This window comes from Hemiscyllium ocellatum, chromosome 3 (assembly GCF_020745735.1).
Source record: "Hemiscyllium ocellatum isolate sHemOce1 chromosome 3, sHemOce1.pat.X.cur, whole genome shotgun sequence".
Taxonomy (NCBI): Eukaryota; Metazoa; Chordata; class Chondrichthyes; order Orectolobiformes; family Hemiscylliidae; genus Hemiscyllium; species Hemiscyllium ocellatum.
Window position 1 is genome coordinate 92,858,253 of NC_083403.1, and position 15,664 is coordinate 92,873,916.

At 42.4% G+C, this 15,664-nt stretch overlaps 1 protein-coding gene across 1 annotated transcript in view; it reads right to left on the reverse strand.

Moving 5' to 3' along the window:
• The window catches only part of LOC132835750 (collagen alpha-1(XIX) chain-like), a 178,982-nt gene that overhangs the window by 31,249 nt on the left and 132,069 nt on the right, over nucleotides 1-15,664 (reverse strand). The window contains exons 36-37 of the mRNA XM_060854846.1: nucleotides 12,447-12,608; nucleotides 2,219-2,285 (exon numbers count right to left, since the gene is read on the reverse strand). Coding sequence (XP_060710829.1) covers nucleotides 2,219-2,285; nucleotides 12,447-12,608 — 229 coding nt within the window. The remainder of the gene's footprint in view (nucleotides 1-2,218; nucleotides 2,286-12,446; nucleotides 12,609-15,664) is intronic.

Consider the following 15,664-nt stretch of genomic DNA (forward strand, 5'->3'; position numbering starts at 1 on the left):
TCATGAACAGAATATGTTTTAAAGCTATCTGGAATTACAAGTGCATCTAAATTTCTTGGATTTACTGGGTAAGCAGTAATTTCTTTCCTTGTCCTACGAACTATTTTCTTCAGCGCTCTGTTGTTAGGCATCGTTTCTTGGCAAGCTTCCAACAAACTTTCTAGGTACTCGTTAATTACTTGTAAAGTTCCCTCTACAGTTGTTCTTCTTTGATGATTAATTATTTTAATAATAACTACAAACAATTGAAACTACCCATTTAATAATTCTACTATTATGTTGATTTTCGTTGATGATTACCGTATATCTACGCCAAAATAGTTCTGCACCTAAATGGGTCTGTGGCAAAATAGGCTGTGCCTAACAGACCACGCCAAATCACTGATGCCAAAATGGCTGTGCCTAATGGTCCTAAATCCAAAATTTATTGCCTCCAGCTGTAATGCCACCACAGTTGCCTTTACTAACCTTTCCATTTTCACATATCGAAAGAAGCTTTTGTAGATCACCTTCATGTTTCTCACTAATTTGCATTTATGTCTTCTTTTCTCGTTATTAGTTTCTTGGTTGCCCTTTGCTAGATTCTAAATTGCTCCAAATTCTTAAACAACCTTAAGTCACTATCTTCGATCCAATGTTATATTTAATTTCTTTTGTTAGTTCATGTTGACTTTCTTTTCCTGCTGCATTTTTGTGTCTAGGGTTAATGTATATTTGTGGGACAGATTGTAATACTTCCTTAAATGCCAGCTGTTTACAGTCAAATCTTCTAGAGTATCTTTCCAATTCATAATTGCCAATCCTCATACCTTCAGAATTTTCTTCGATCAAATTTAACAGCCTAATTGCAAAATCAAACAATATCACCTTCAAATGTAATGTAAAAGATTTGTCATATTATGGTCACTATTTCCTAAATGCTCCTTCACAGCATGATTGTTAAAAGGTATGATGGTCAAACTGACTGATGAGTTGAGAAAACACATAAGAAAAATATGATGGTGCATAGGCAATGAATAAACGTTTAGAAGTATTACATAGTTTGCATAAACAATACATTCCTGCAAGGCACAAAACTTTCAACTGTGGCTAACAAAGGAATTTCAGGAGTGTATAAGATTAAAATAATAGCCTGCAAAATTGCCAGAGAAAGTAATAAACCCAAGGACTGGGAGGATTTAGGATATATCAAAGGAGGATCAAGACAGTATTAAAGTGGGAAAAGAATATGAATGCAAACTAGTAAAAAACATAAAACTGGGTTGTAAAAGCTTCTTACAGGCATGTAAAAGGAAACATTTGGTTATGAGAAATGTGGATCCATTGCCAGGAGAATTTTTAATGGGAAAATAGAAAAATGATAGCAAAGTGAAATAAATAGTTTTTTTTATCTGTTTTTTAATGAAAGAAGACATAATAAAACTCCTAGAATAAAATACCTAAGGGACTATGGAGCATAAAAAATTGAAGGAAATTAGTTTAATAAGAAGGTATTATTGGAGAAATTAACAAGACTGAAGATTGATAAGTCTCTGGTTCCTGACATTCCACATCCAAATGATAAAAGAGGTAGCTATAGAAATCGTGGATGTTTTGGTGAAGTCTGGAATAGTTTCTGCACGCTGGAAGGTACCAAATGTTACTTCACCATTTAAGGACAGAGTATGAGAGAAAACAGGGTTTTATAGACCTGTTGGACAGATATTGCACATTGGTTTGGATGCCTTTATGAGATGCTTTTTAAAATGTTGAGTGGATTCAACACAGCAACTGTTTTCCTTTGTGTCAAGGGAACAAAGGAGCATGACCTGAAATTTAGAACCAGGGACTGAAGAATGAAATTAGAAAGCATTCTTTTACATGATCATTGGTAGTAAAAATTGGTAGTGGTAACGAAATGAATGACAGAATAAACTGGAGAGACTGAATGGCATAATTCTGTTCCTGTGCATTGGATCAAAGATTAAAATTTATCCGGTTGTTTGTTATGGGTGGTGTCACTGTTGAACGTGTCTTTGCCTAGCCTCATGTTTGTACCCACACACAAACCAAAAGCTTATATCATTGCCTTGACCCATCAATGATGCGGAGGTTAATATTTGTGTACTGTCTGCTGAAATTAGATCCTAACAATATAAAAAATCTCTTTACAGATGTGACAAATGGCAATTGGTAAATTGCCACATGGGCAACAGCACATGATATTCCAGCTTCTTACCTTCAAAAACCCTGTGGACCTCCTGTCTTATGAATCTTGCTATTTCTTCAAATGAAATGTTTCCACCCTTGTAAATCAAAGAGAAATTTAGAATAGATTACTTAAAGTGTGGAAAAAGGCCCACACCGACCCTCCAAACAGCAACCCACCCAGACCCATTCCCCCTCACCTAACACTACGGGCGGGAAATTTAGCATGGCCAATTCACCTAACCTGCACATTTTTGGACTGTGGGAGGAAACCAGAGCACCTGGAGGAAATCCACACTGACACAGGGAGAATGCGCAAACTCCACACAGACAGTTGCCTGAAGCGGGAATTGAATCCTGGTCTCTGGTGCTGTGAGGCAGCAGTGCTAACCACTGATTTGGCCCAAATTTCTGATTAATAATTGCTGGTGACACAAGGACATCCACTATTTAGTGGAAACAAATGTATCAAAATATATCAAGGTGGAAGATATCTGGGATGAAAAAGTTCCCTTGCTCTGAAAGTAGTTCAAACTGAATATGCCAGTAAACCTATAAAGTCAAGCTGTTTGCTTTGAGATGACAATGACATGTAGTCTGATTTGATGGAATCCAGCTGTATTCTGGTATTGAACATTGGATTAATGCGACTTTGATTTCCTTTTCCTGACTAATGTTTTCAAACAGATTTGTAGAAACATGTAACAAAGGAGCCAGCAGAAACTCTCTTCAACTATTACCCAAGAAGTAAAAACAAACTCAATTCATACACAAGGTTACAGAAATAATTAATAACCTTGGCCTTTCCATGATTGTCATGCTTGTCTCTAAGATACCTACTGATCTTGCATTTATTTTTATTATTCATATTATCTATTATATTTTTAAATATTTTTGTTTTTCCTTTTTGCTGAATGACCTAAAATAGGATTTTGAACTAACACCATTAGAATTGATGATGATTGACAATTCTATAAACAGACTTTGGCTAAAATTGGGTTAGAATGACAAATTTTTGCTAATCTCTTTTTTGTATCTGATCTACCAAACATGATTGAACCTCACTGCCACTAGTGATCTCCCCTCCACTGCCTCCAATGTCATAGTCCCGCAGCTCCAGCCCTCCAGTGCCCAGATCTATCTGCTCTCCAAGATCCACAAGCCCAACTACCTCGGTCAGCCCATCATCTCCATATGCTCCTGCCCCACCAAACTCGTTTCTTTTTGTCTTGACTTCATCTTCCTCTGTTTGGTCCAGACACTTCCCACCTACATTTGCGACACTAAACACGGTCCCCGCCTCTTCGGTAACTTCCATTTCCCTTGCCCCCAGAGATTTATCTTCGCTATGGATGTGCAGTCCTAATACACGTCCATATTCCACAAGGATGGCCTTCAGGCCCTCAGCTTCTTCTTCTCCAACAGACCATCCAGTCCCCACTACCAATACCTTTCTCTGCATCACCAAACTAGTCCCCATCCTCAATAACTTTTCGTTCAACTCTCCCATTTCCTCCAAATCCAGGAGGTGGCGACAGGTACTTGTATGGGCCCTAGCTACGACTGCCTCTTTGTCAGCTACTTCAAACAGTTCCTCTTCAGTACATATACAGGCACTATGCTTCAACTCTTCTGCCATTACATTGATGATTGCATCGATGCTACATCCTGCACCCAGGCTGAATTGGAGCAACTTATTGACTTTGCCCACAACTTCTATCCCCCTCTTAAATTCGTATGGTCTAGCTCGGACGCCTCCCTCCTCTTTCTTGACCTCTTCGTTTCCATCTCCGGTGACAGTCTACAGATAGATGTTTACTATAAACCTAAAGACTCCCACAACTATCCGGACCACACTTCCACCTTCTCAGTAACCTACAAGAACCACATCCCATATTCCCAATTCCCCTGCCTCTGTTGCATCTGCTTGGACATTTCACTCCCAAGGATCCCAGATGTCCATGTATTTTGAACAACATGCTTTCCCCCTCTCTGTCATCCAGACAGCCCTCCACTGCACCTCCTCCATTCCCTGCTCCACTACTCTAATGCAACCCCCCCACTCCAAATACAATAAAGACAGGATCCCGTTTGTCCTCACCTGCCACCTCACAAATCTCCGCATCCAACATATCATCCTTAAACACTTCCATCAAGACCCCACCACCAACAGCATCTTCGCCTTCCCACTCCTCTCTGCCTTCCGCAAGGACAGCTCCCTTCACCAATTCTTGGTATGCACTACTCTCCCCACCAACATCCCTGAACCCCCGGTACCTTCCCCTGCAACTGTAAAAGATGTAAAACCTATCTGCACACCACCCCTCTCACCTCCATCCAAGGCCCCAAACAGCCTTCCAGGTGAGACATGGGTTCAACTGCCTCTCCTTGAACCTAGTTTTCTGTATCCAATTCTCCCGATGTGGTCTTCTCTACATCAATGAGACCAAATGTAAACTAAGGGTACATTTCACTGAGCATCTCAGCTGGGTCGACCTGACCTCCCATTCACTGCCAATTTTAATTCCCCTTCACATTCTTTTACCAAAATAACCATCCTTGTTCTCCTCCATTGCCGCAATGAACCGCACCACAAATTGGAGAAACAACACCTCATCTTCAGCTTGGGCATTCTACACTGAATTCTCCAATTTCAAATAAACCTCCTTCCCATTCCCGACTCCTTTTCCAGCCACTCTTCCACCCTTTCATTCCTGTAGTGACCCTTCTTTCCCGCTATCAACCAAATTCATTCCTCCCATCGGCCAACCAAGTCTTACCCTCCACCTGTGTTCATTTATCACTACCCCACCACTTAATCCTTCTCCCCACCCAAAACTCTCTCTCACCGCCACCCCCCTTTTTCTGAAGCTGCCCTCACATCCACTCACAATCCTGAAGAAGGTTTACACCTGAAACATTGACTTCTCCACCTCCTGATGCTGCCTGGCCTGCTGGGTGTGTCCAGCCTCCTGCCTGTCTACTTTGATTCCAGCATCTGCAGTCTTTTTTGCCTCAAACATGAAAGATATGTGTGGAGTCAGAGAAGTTTTAATGAGTACTTTACATTGGTATTCACTGAGGAGAGGGACATGGCAGATATTGAGGTTAGGGATGGATCTTTGATTATTCTAGGTGACGTCAACATAAGGAGGGAGAAATTGTTGTGTATTGTAAAAGGCATTAAGGTAGACAAGTCCCCAGGACTGGATGGGATCTATCGCAGGTTACTGAGGGAAGTGGGATAGGAAATAGGTGGGGCTTTAACAGATGTCTTTGTAGCATCCTTGAAAACAGGGGAGGTCCCAGAGAACTGGAGAATTGCAAATGTTGTCCCTTTGTTTAAGAAGGGTATAAGGGATAATCCAGGTATTTAAAGACATGCGAGCCTGATGTCAGTGATAGGGAAGCTACTGGAGAAGATACTAAGGGATATATATACCCACTTGGAACAAAATGGGCTTATCAGTGATAGGCAGCATGTTTTGTGCAGGGAAGGTCATGCCTTACAACCTAATAGAATTCTTTGAAGAGGTGGCTGTAATGGAAAATTATCCATTTACTGTGAAATTTGAAAGAGAATGCTTTTCTTTAAATCAATGCTGTACTGAGCTTTGTAAAGATTTGCAGTTAGGTTATCTGTGTTTGAATTCTGTAAACATTCAACTCGACCGTGCGATAGTCGAACACAGCGAAAGGTGAAGAACTGTTATGTCTAGGACCAGGGGATCAGAGGATAACAACTTGAGTATCACCAGCCTTTGCCCTTGAGAGTGTGATAAGGAATGCTATAAGGCAGGCATTTGTATAATGTTTCAGTACTCTTTGCATTGAGGCATCTGACTTAGTTTAATGAGTCAAAAATCCTGCAGGACTTTTAATAAAGACCCTTTCTTTGCTCTTGCTAATTATTGAGTCAAGTCGATTTAATTTCCATGGCAGAGGCAAAGGTTATTGCTGAGGGAAGGAATGTAGATGGCATCAATATAGACTTTAGTAAGGCGTTTGCTAAGGTTGCCCATGGTAGGCTGATGAAGAAGGTGAAGCTGCATGAGGTCTAGAGTGTTCTAGCTAGATGGATAAAGAACTGGTTGGGTAACAGGGGACAGAGAGTAGTAGTGGAAGGTAGCTTCTCAAAATAGAGACCTGTGACCAGTGGTGTCCCACAGGGATCTGTGCTGGGACGACTGTTCTTTGTGATATACATAAATGATTTGAAGGAAGGTGTAGGTTGCCTCATTAGCAAGTTTGCAGATGACACTAAGATTGGTGGAGCACCAGATAGTGAAGGGGACTGTCAGAGAATACAGCTGAATATAGATAGATTGGAGAGATGGGCAGAGAAATGGCAGATGGAGTTCAATCTGGAAAAATGTGAGGTGATGCATTTTGGCAGATGCAATTCCAGAGTGAACTATACAGTAAATGGAAAAGGCCTGGGAAAATTTGATGTGCAGAGAACTCTGAATATTCAGGTCCATTGTTCCCTGAAGGTGGCAATGCAGGTCAGTAGAGTGGCCAAGATTGCATATGGCATGCTTTGCTTCATCGGACAGAGTATTGAGTACAAGAGTTGGCAGGTCATGTTATAATTGTATAAGACTTTGGTTCAGCCACATTTGGAATGCTGTGTACAGTTCTGGTTGCCACATTATCAAAATGATGTGGATGCTTTGGAGAGGGTACAGAGGAGGTTTACTAGGGTATTGCCTGATATGCAGGGTGCTAGCTATGAGGAGAAGTTGAGTAGATTAGGATTATTTTCATTGGAAAGGAAGTGGTTGAGAGTGGACCTGATTGAGGCCTACAAAATCATGTGAGGTGTACACAGGGTGGATAGCTAAAAACTTTTTCCCAGAATGGAGGACTCAATTACTAGGGGTCACGAGTTCAAAGTGATAGGGGAAAAGTTTAGGGGTGATTATGTGGAAAGTTCTTTATGCAGAGGGTGCTGGGTGCCTGGAACGCATTGCCAGCGGAGGTAGTTGGGGCAGGAATGATAGCGTCATTTAAGATGTATCTAGACAGATGCATGAATAGGCAGGGAGCAAAGGGGTACAGATCCTTAGAAAACGGACGGCAGGTTTAGATAGAGGATCTGGACCAGTGCAGGTTTGGAGGGCTGAAGGATTTGTTTCTGCAGTGTAATGTTCTTTGTTCTTCGATAGCTGCTACAGCAGACACCAGCTGATATGGTTCTGAATGAGGACTATTAAGATTTCCCAGAATGACAGAAAAGGTGATGAGCAAGAATTATTAACAACCCTATTTCATATCATAGCATTGACATCAAATGTTTGAAGAGATCAAGAGGCTGCTGAAGGATCAAATGTTCGTTCTAAAGCATATAAAATAGGGATCTGTTATCAAACCATAGTCCTGCTAAACTGCAATTCCTTTTGGAAGGAGCAAAATGTTGCTTTTTAAGGGGTAAAGGTTTATCAATTGAAGTGAATTGAGTTTTGAGCACTCCTTGTATGTGGAACCTTGGAATTTTTCCCATTGATTTATGGATATGAGTTTGAACCTTGCTTAATATTTCCTACCTTTACATTCACGGGCATAAATAACAAAGCTCGCAATCTTGGGATGATTATAACTAAGACACTCACTAATTTTTTTAAAAGTAACTGAATGCAAATCATTTATGCTCGGAAACTTGTCTGACTCCACTACAATGGGCTTTCGAGTAAAATGTTACTTATTATATAATGCTTTATGTATCTTAATTTGTAATCCTTATGCCTCCCTGTATTTTTCTTCCTTTTAAACTGTGAAGTCTGAAGCAAAATAAAGACAGCAGCCTTTCAGTTACTATGCCAATCAGGTTTATAGAACTATTCCTTATCCAATTTCTAAACCTCACCAATGTGATACATTCTGTTAATTACACTTATTTAAATATATTGCTTTTGCCATCCTGACATTATCCTTCATTGAGCCTCACAGTTTTCCTTTCTAAGTTACAACAACTGACATTTATCTGGGACCTTTTAGCTGTAGTAAAATGGCTTTTGGGGAGTTATTATGAGGAAAATTCAACATCTATCACAAAAGCATACTTTAAGGGATGGGCCTAAAAGCTTAGTCAAAGCAAATAGCCTATAAAGGAACAGTGCAGAGCAAGGAGGCAGAGAGGTTTGGAAAGGAATCTCGGGTTGAGGAGACAAGAAGCTGAAGGCATTGCAGTTCAATGCTAAATCAAGATGTGCAAGGGGCCAGAATTGGAAGAACACAGATCTTGGAGGCTAAACTGCTGTAGAAGGTCACTGAGAAGGGGAGAGGACCGTCATAAAGGGATCCTACAGAATATTTAACTTCTTTCTTGCTCAGCGAGCGAGAACTCATTGTCGTTCAATGTAAATGCATTTGGCCCTCCCAGCTTTATATCTGATTCCTGCTGCTCAACGTTATTTTGTAACATTCCTTGCATTATTGGAGAGAAGCCTTGACCATGAAATTCCTAGTGAGCATCATAAAATCTTGTCCACCCCTCACTTTACCTGAACAGGTGATGTGAACCTTCTTACTGAAATCCTACAGTGCCGAATTTAATGCTGTCCATTCAAGTACGTTAGGTGAATAATATATCAACTAGGAGAACGTGAGGACTATAGATGCTGGAGATCAGGGTCAAAATGTGTGATGCTGAAAAAGCACAGCTGGTCAGGCAGCATCTGAAGAGCAGGAGTAGCAACGTTTCGAGCATGAGATCTTCATCAGGAATGGGGTGGTGGGGGCTGGCAGAAGGGGAGGGGGAGTTGAGAGATAAATGGGAAGGGGGTAGGTCTGGGGGAAAGTAGCTGGGAATGCAATTGATAAATGGTGAGGGGTGATGGTGATAGGTCAGAGAGGAGGGTGGAGTGAATAGGTGGGAAAGAAGATGGACACATAGGACAGTTCAAGAGGGTGGTGCCAAGTTAGAGGATTTGATCTGGGATAAGATGAGGGTAGGAGAAATGAGGAAACTGGTGATATCAACATTGATGCCATGTGGCTGGAGAGTCCCAAGGTGTAAGATGTGGCATTCTTCCTCCAGGTGTCGGGTGGTTAGAGTTTGGCTGTGGAGGAGGCCAAAGACTTGCATGTCCTTGGCGGAGTGGGAGGGGAAGTTGAAGTATTCTGCCACAGGGCAGTTGGGTTGATTGGTGCGTGTGTCCCAGAGATGTTCTCTGAAATGTTCCACATGTTGATGTCCTGTCTCCCCAATGTAGAGGTGACTGCATCGCGGGCAACAGGCACAGTAAATGACTTGTATGCAAGAACAGGTAAATCTCTATTGGAATTGGAAGGATCCTTTGGGGCCTTGGATGGAGGTGAGGGAGGGGGAGGTGTGGGAGCAGGTTTTGCACTTCTTGTGGTGTCAAGTGAAGGTGCCGGGAGTGGAGGGTGGGTTGGTTGGGGTCATGGATCGAACAAGGGAGTTGGGGAGGGAATGGTCTCTGTGAAATGCATACAGGGGTGGGGAGGGAAATATATCCCTGGTAGTGGGGTCTGTTTGTAGCTGGCAGAAATGGTGGAGGATGATGCATTGTATGTTGAGGTTGGTGGAGTGGAAGGTGAGGACCATGAGGGTTCTGTCCTGGTTGCAATTAGAGGGGTGGGGTTCAAGGGCAGAGGTGCAGGAAGTAGAGGAGATGCATTGGAGGGCATCATTGACCACATGGGAGGGGAAATTGCAGTCCCTGAAGGAGGAGGCTATTAGGAATGTGCTATGGTGGAATTGGTCCCCGTGGGAGCAGATGCGGTGGAGGCAAAGGAATTGGGAGTAAGGGATAGCATTTTTGCAAGAGGCAAGGTGGAAGGAGGTGTAGTCCAGGCAGCTATGGGGGTTGGTCAGTTTGAAGTATATGTCCATGTTGAGTTGTTCACAGGAAATGGAGATGGAGAGATCCAGAAAGGAGAGGAACGTGTCCAAGATGGTCCAAGTGAACTTGAGGTCCGGGTGGAAGATGTTCATGAAGTTGATGAACTGTTCAACATCCTTGTGGGATCACGAGTTGGCATCAATACAGCCATCGATGTAGCAGAGAAAAAGGTGGGGAGTAGTGTTGGTGTAGATGTGGCTGATGGACAGTTCCATATACCTAATGAAGAGGTCGGCATAGCTGGGGCCCATGTGGGTGCCCATGCCTATCCTTTTGGTGTGGAGAAAGTGGGAGGATTCGAAGGAGAAATTGTTGAGGATGTGGTCCAGTTCAACAAATCGAATAAGTGGAAGGGTATTTGTTCAGTCGGCAGGAGAGGAAGGAATTGAGGGCTAGGAAGCCTCTGTTGTGGCAGATGGATGTGTACAGGGACAGATGTCCATGGGGAAAATGAAGCATTGGGGGCCAGGGAAATGAAAGTCACGGAGGGTGTGGGTGGTCTCCTGAATGTATGTGCGGAGATCCTGGACCAAGGGGGACAGATCAGTGTCAAGGAATGCAGACATAAGTTTGGTGTGACAGGAGCAGGCTGAGATGATGGGTTGACCAGTGCAGTCACATCCGTGAATTTTGGGTAGAAAGTACAACTGGGTGGTGTGGGGTTCCCGGACTATGAGGTTGGAGGCTGTAGGTGGGAGATTCCCTGACGTAATGAGGTTGTGGATGGTCTGGGAGATGACGGTTGGTGATGGGAGGTGGGGTCATGTTCAAGGGGCCAATAGGAGGAGATGTCCATGAGTTGGTGCCTGGCTTCAGCAGTGTAGAGTTTGGTGTGCCAAACTATCACTATTCAACCCCTGCCCCCCCTTCCCCCACCTGCCACTTGTCTGCTGGTTTGATGGTGAGGTTGGGGTTGGAGTGAAGGGATTGGAGGGCTGTGCATTGTGAGGATGAGAGGTTTGAGTGGGTGAGAAGGTTGGACAGGTTGAGGCAGTCAATGTTGCGGCCGCAGTTGGAGATGAAGAGATCGAGGGCAGTATTGTAGGACCCAGGCTAGACACAACAATGTCAAATCTTTCCAAAAGCCCGTATGTTTACATGAAAATCTTGAACTCTGGTGCTTTGTCCTGGTTCAGGTTGGGATAACTGCATGCTCATTGATCTTCCTTTTGCACCATTCTCTCTTTCTTGTTTCTAACAATGAGTCTTGTACATGTGGTTGGATTGTAAGTGTGTTGGAGGGATGAACTTCCAAACTTTGAGAGCTGTTGGTGAGACTAAAATATTGCGTTGAAAAGTAGCACATAGTTTTAATATAGCTTTTGGAAAATCTTGGCAAATCATTTTACATTTAATATTGGAATTTACAGCACAACCAGTATGTTCTGTGAGACTGTTTAGCTATTGTAATTGTGTCTGTGTAATGTATTATCTTTGTGTGCCATGGATGTAGCTTTGGAAGCTCCTTTGTTCCTTCTTCCTTGCGTGGCTCTTCTAAGGAGCAGTGTGTTATACTTCACATTTCCCTCACTATCCTTCATCTAGGCACATGCAGGGTAATGTCCGAGGCCCAACATCTTCAGTTGCTTCATTAATGATCATCCCTTCACCATAGAGTTCAGCACCATTTGCAATTCTTCAGAAACTGAGGAAGTCTATGTTCAAGTGTAACAAGATCTGGACAATATCCAGACTTGAGCTGACAAGTGGCAAGTAACATTCAGACCAGACAAATGCTAAGAAATGACCATTTCCAATAAGAGATAATTTGGAAACCATTCCTTGACATTCAATGAGTTACTATCTGTTACAAGACCAAAATCAGAAGTGTGATGGAATACTCCTTGCCTGCATGGGTGCAGCTCCAACAATACTCAACACCATTAAAGTCAAAGCAGACCGATTGGCACCATACCCACAAGCATCTATTCCCTCCACCAAGAACACTTATAACCACAGTGTGTACTATTTACAGGATGTGCTGCAGACATTCAGCAAAGTTCATTGGACCAGACCTTCTAAACCATGACCATTACCATCTCGAAGGATAAGGGCAGCAGATACATGGGAACAATACTACTTGCAAGGTCCCCTTCAAGCCAATCATCATCCTGCCTTGGAAATATATCACTGTTCTATCACTGCTGCTGGATCAAATTCCTGGAATGACCTCCCTGAGGATATTATGGACATACTACAGCTGTTCAAAAAGCAACTCACCACCACCTTTTCAAGGAAAACCAGGGATGGGTATTAAATGTGTGGCCAGCCAGTGACACTCATGCCCCACTTAAAAAATGAAATCATTTGACCTGTGGATATGCAAAGAGTTTTGATTTGAAGATATTGCGTAATTGACATGGCAACTTATTTATGTGAAATTACTCTTACCGGAATACCTGGGGGCCCATGAAGTCCTGGAGGTCCCTCTTTTCCCATTGGCCCAATTGGTCCAGACGGCCCAATTATTCCTTTCTCTCCTCGAGGTCCTGGATAACCTGGTCTTCCTCTTTCACCCTGAGGACCTCTATCTCCCAGTATTCCCGGATCTCCCTGTTCAAACAGAAAAATGAAGACACCACAATATTCAATGAAGACAAGTTGTTACAGAAATAGTTGGTAATGTGGAAAGAAGTTTAAACCAGTCATGAGGAAGTATTCAAAGAAACATTAAATTTTAAAGAGCCTCAGAATTCCTTTGGGGACAAGAAGGTAAGCAAACTTACAAAGAAAACTACACCAGTAAATTCCCAGCATTTATAAGCATGTCTCAAATTTCAAATTTGCAAATCTATAACTCAACTATTAATGAAATTATATTGTTTCTGTCCCTTTTCTAAGAATTGTCCACAGGTTGGTTTGAGTTGAACTCATGATGCAAAAAGTATGCCTGTGATTTGAATCACTGCTATTCACATGGACAGTTCAATCTTTCTTCTTCATTGTCTCCATGAGGTGTTGAGATTTTCTGAGGTCTGCTGCTCACTCAAGTGTCTTTCATCAGAGTCCCAGAGAACAAGTGCATACTCCACTTGTTGGTGAACTGCAAGCCAACCCCAACCTGTCCTCACTCAAAATCTAGGCATGACTGCTTTTAGCAAGGTTCACAAGTATGGGTGGAGACCATTCCGCCCCTCAAGTTGCTGAATATTTTCAACAACTTCCATATTTTCAACTGGTTGTTGAATTGTACCTCAACTCCATTTACCCACTTTACTCAATAGCATATCACAAAACCCTGAAGAAGGGCTCATGCCCGAAACGTCGACTCTCCTGCTCCTTGGATGCTGCCTGACCTGCTGCGCTTTTCCAGCAACACATTTTCAGCTCTGATCTCCAGCATCTGCAGTCCTCACTTTCTCCTCAAATCTTCCTCAGTCTTAGAAATGTCAAGTCACTCAATAAATACAGCCATCTTAGTGAAAGAGCTGCAGTTTGTATGAGAAAAACTCTGAACAAAACCTTTTATTTCATTTGGTGGCATAAACATTCAAATTACATCGAACGTACCACACAAAAACAGGTTAAGTGGTTTTTACTGGGTATCTATCCAATAATTAAATCTCTTGTTTATTGCTTCCCCTTGTCACTACATCATTTGCATCACACATCCAAAGTGGAAGGGAGTTTCACATTCTTATTATTTTCTGTATATAGATATTTTCCTCGAATTTTCTATTTTCTTCAGTATTGGCTATCTTATACTTAGTTTTATATTTACAGTTCTGCCAAAAGTGAAACCAAACAGAAACTGAGGAGCAGCTATGGTCCATTCCTGATAAGGAATATTCGATGTTATACTGGAAATATATAAGCCACTGAGGACAATATGTGCAAGTATACATTTGATAAATCAATGAGCAACACTGGATCTCACAGTGAGTGCGGATCTAATAAACCACTGAGGGACTATATCTAACTGTGAATCTGTAGCTAGTAAAGCACTGAAAGACTAAATCTCATAGACGATGTGCATCAAATAAACCTCTAAGGACACTACACCTTACAGTGACTAAATAAAAAACACCTGATGGACTATATCTCATTGTGTGTGTATATCTAATATGAGCTGCACAATTGTGCTGAGGTCAGCCAAGTGGACCTCATAAAATATGAGGTCTGTGATCGGAACAGTTAATCTGGTCCAATCAGGGTTTCCTGGCTAACATAGTCCTTCACATTTAAAAATCACACAACATCAGGTTATAGTCCAACAGGTTTATTTGGAAGTACACTAGCTTTCGGAGCGACGCTCCTTCATCAGGTGATAGTGGAGGCCTCGATCGTAACACAGAATTTATAGCAAAAATTTGCAGTGTGATGTAACTGAAATTATACATTGAAAAATTGATTGTCCGTTAAGCCTTTCATCTGTTAGTATACAGTGATAGTTTCACTTCTTCCATGTGTAAATCACAAAACCTTTTTTTTAAAGTTGCATTCTCGGGTTAGCTGTTAACAATGGTGATAGCTAGATAATATGTTGAAGGTGTTAGCCCCCTGTGTTCTCTGTCTATGACCTGATGTTTAGATTGATTCTAATCTAAAAAGTGAGATAACAGAGTTTTACATAAATTCATGCAGTTTTTGAGCTCAGAGTTCTACATGAATGTATGCAGTTTTTGAGCAAAGTGTAATGTAACTCTGCAAGTACAAATTCACCCCACAAAATACATGTGTGCATGTGGGTCTTTGTCTGTCTGTGTGCGTCTGTCTGTCTGTCTGTCTGGGTTGGGGGTTGTGAGTGTGAGAAAGTGTATGTGCGTGTGTGTAGTGAGGGCAGAGTGTCTTAAGTCTGTGAGGGGGTGCATGTGTGAGTGTGGGAGCGTGTGTCTATAAGGGTGTGTGTGGGTGTCTGTGTGCGCGTCTGTGTGTACAAGTGTCTGTGAGTATGTGAGAGTGCGTGTGTGTAGGAATATCTGTGTGTGTGTGTAGTGCAATGGTGGTCACCTGTATAGTGACATGAACCCAAGGTCCCGGTTGAGGCCCTCCCTATGGGTACCGAACTTAGCTATCAGCCTCTGCTCGGCCACTTTCCTCTGCTGCCTGTCCCGAAGTCCACCTTGGCAGATGGTCACCCGAAGCTGAATGTCCTGGACCACTGAAGTGTTCCCCAACTGGGAGGGAACCCTCCTGTCTTTCACAGTTGTGTAGCAGTGGTCCAGGAAGTTCGATCTTATTGTGGGGCAGGAGATGTGTTGATGATATTTTGACAGTAAACACTTGAGTTGACTTGGTTGAATTGGCCAGCCATGATGAATAAGGCCAGAGTGTTTGTAGTGGTGTAAATTTCATCCAGGACATTCTTCACATCCACATAGAGTGATATGTAGACTTCTGTCAGGATTATGGATGTGAACTAGCATGGCAGATGGTAGAGATGGCATTTTACTTTGAGGTATTCCAGATCTGGGAAGCAATGGCTGACCAGGGTCACCATGTCTGAGCACCAAGAGATGTTGATCAGAATACAGGAAGGAGATAGAGGCCTTGGTGATATGCTGCTATGATAATAACCTCTCTGTCAATGTCAGTAAAACTAAGGAACTAATTTTTGATGTCAGAAAGAAAGGAGGAGAACATTCTCCCATCTACACCAACAGAGTGGA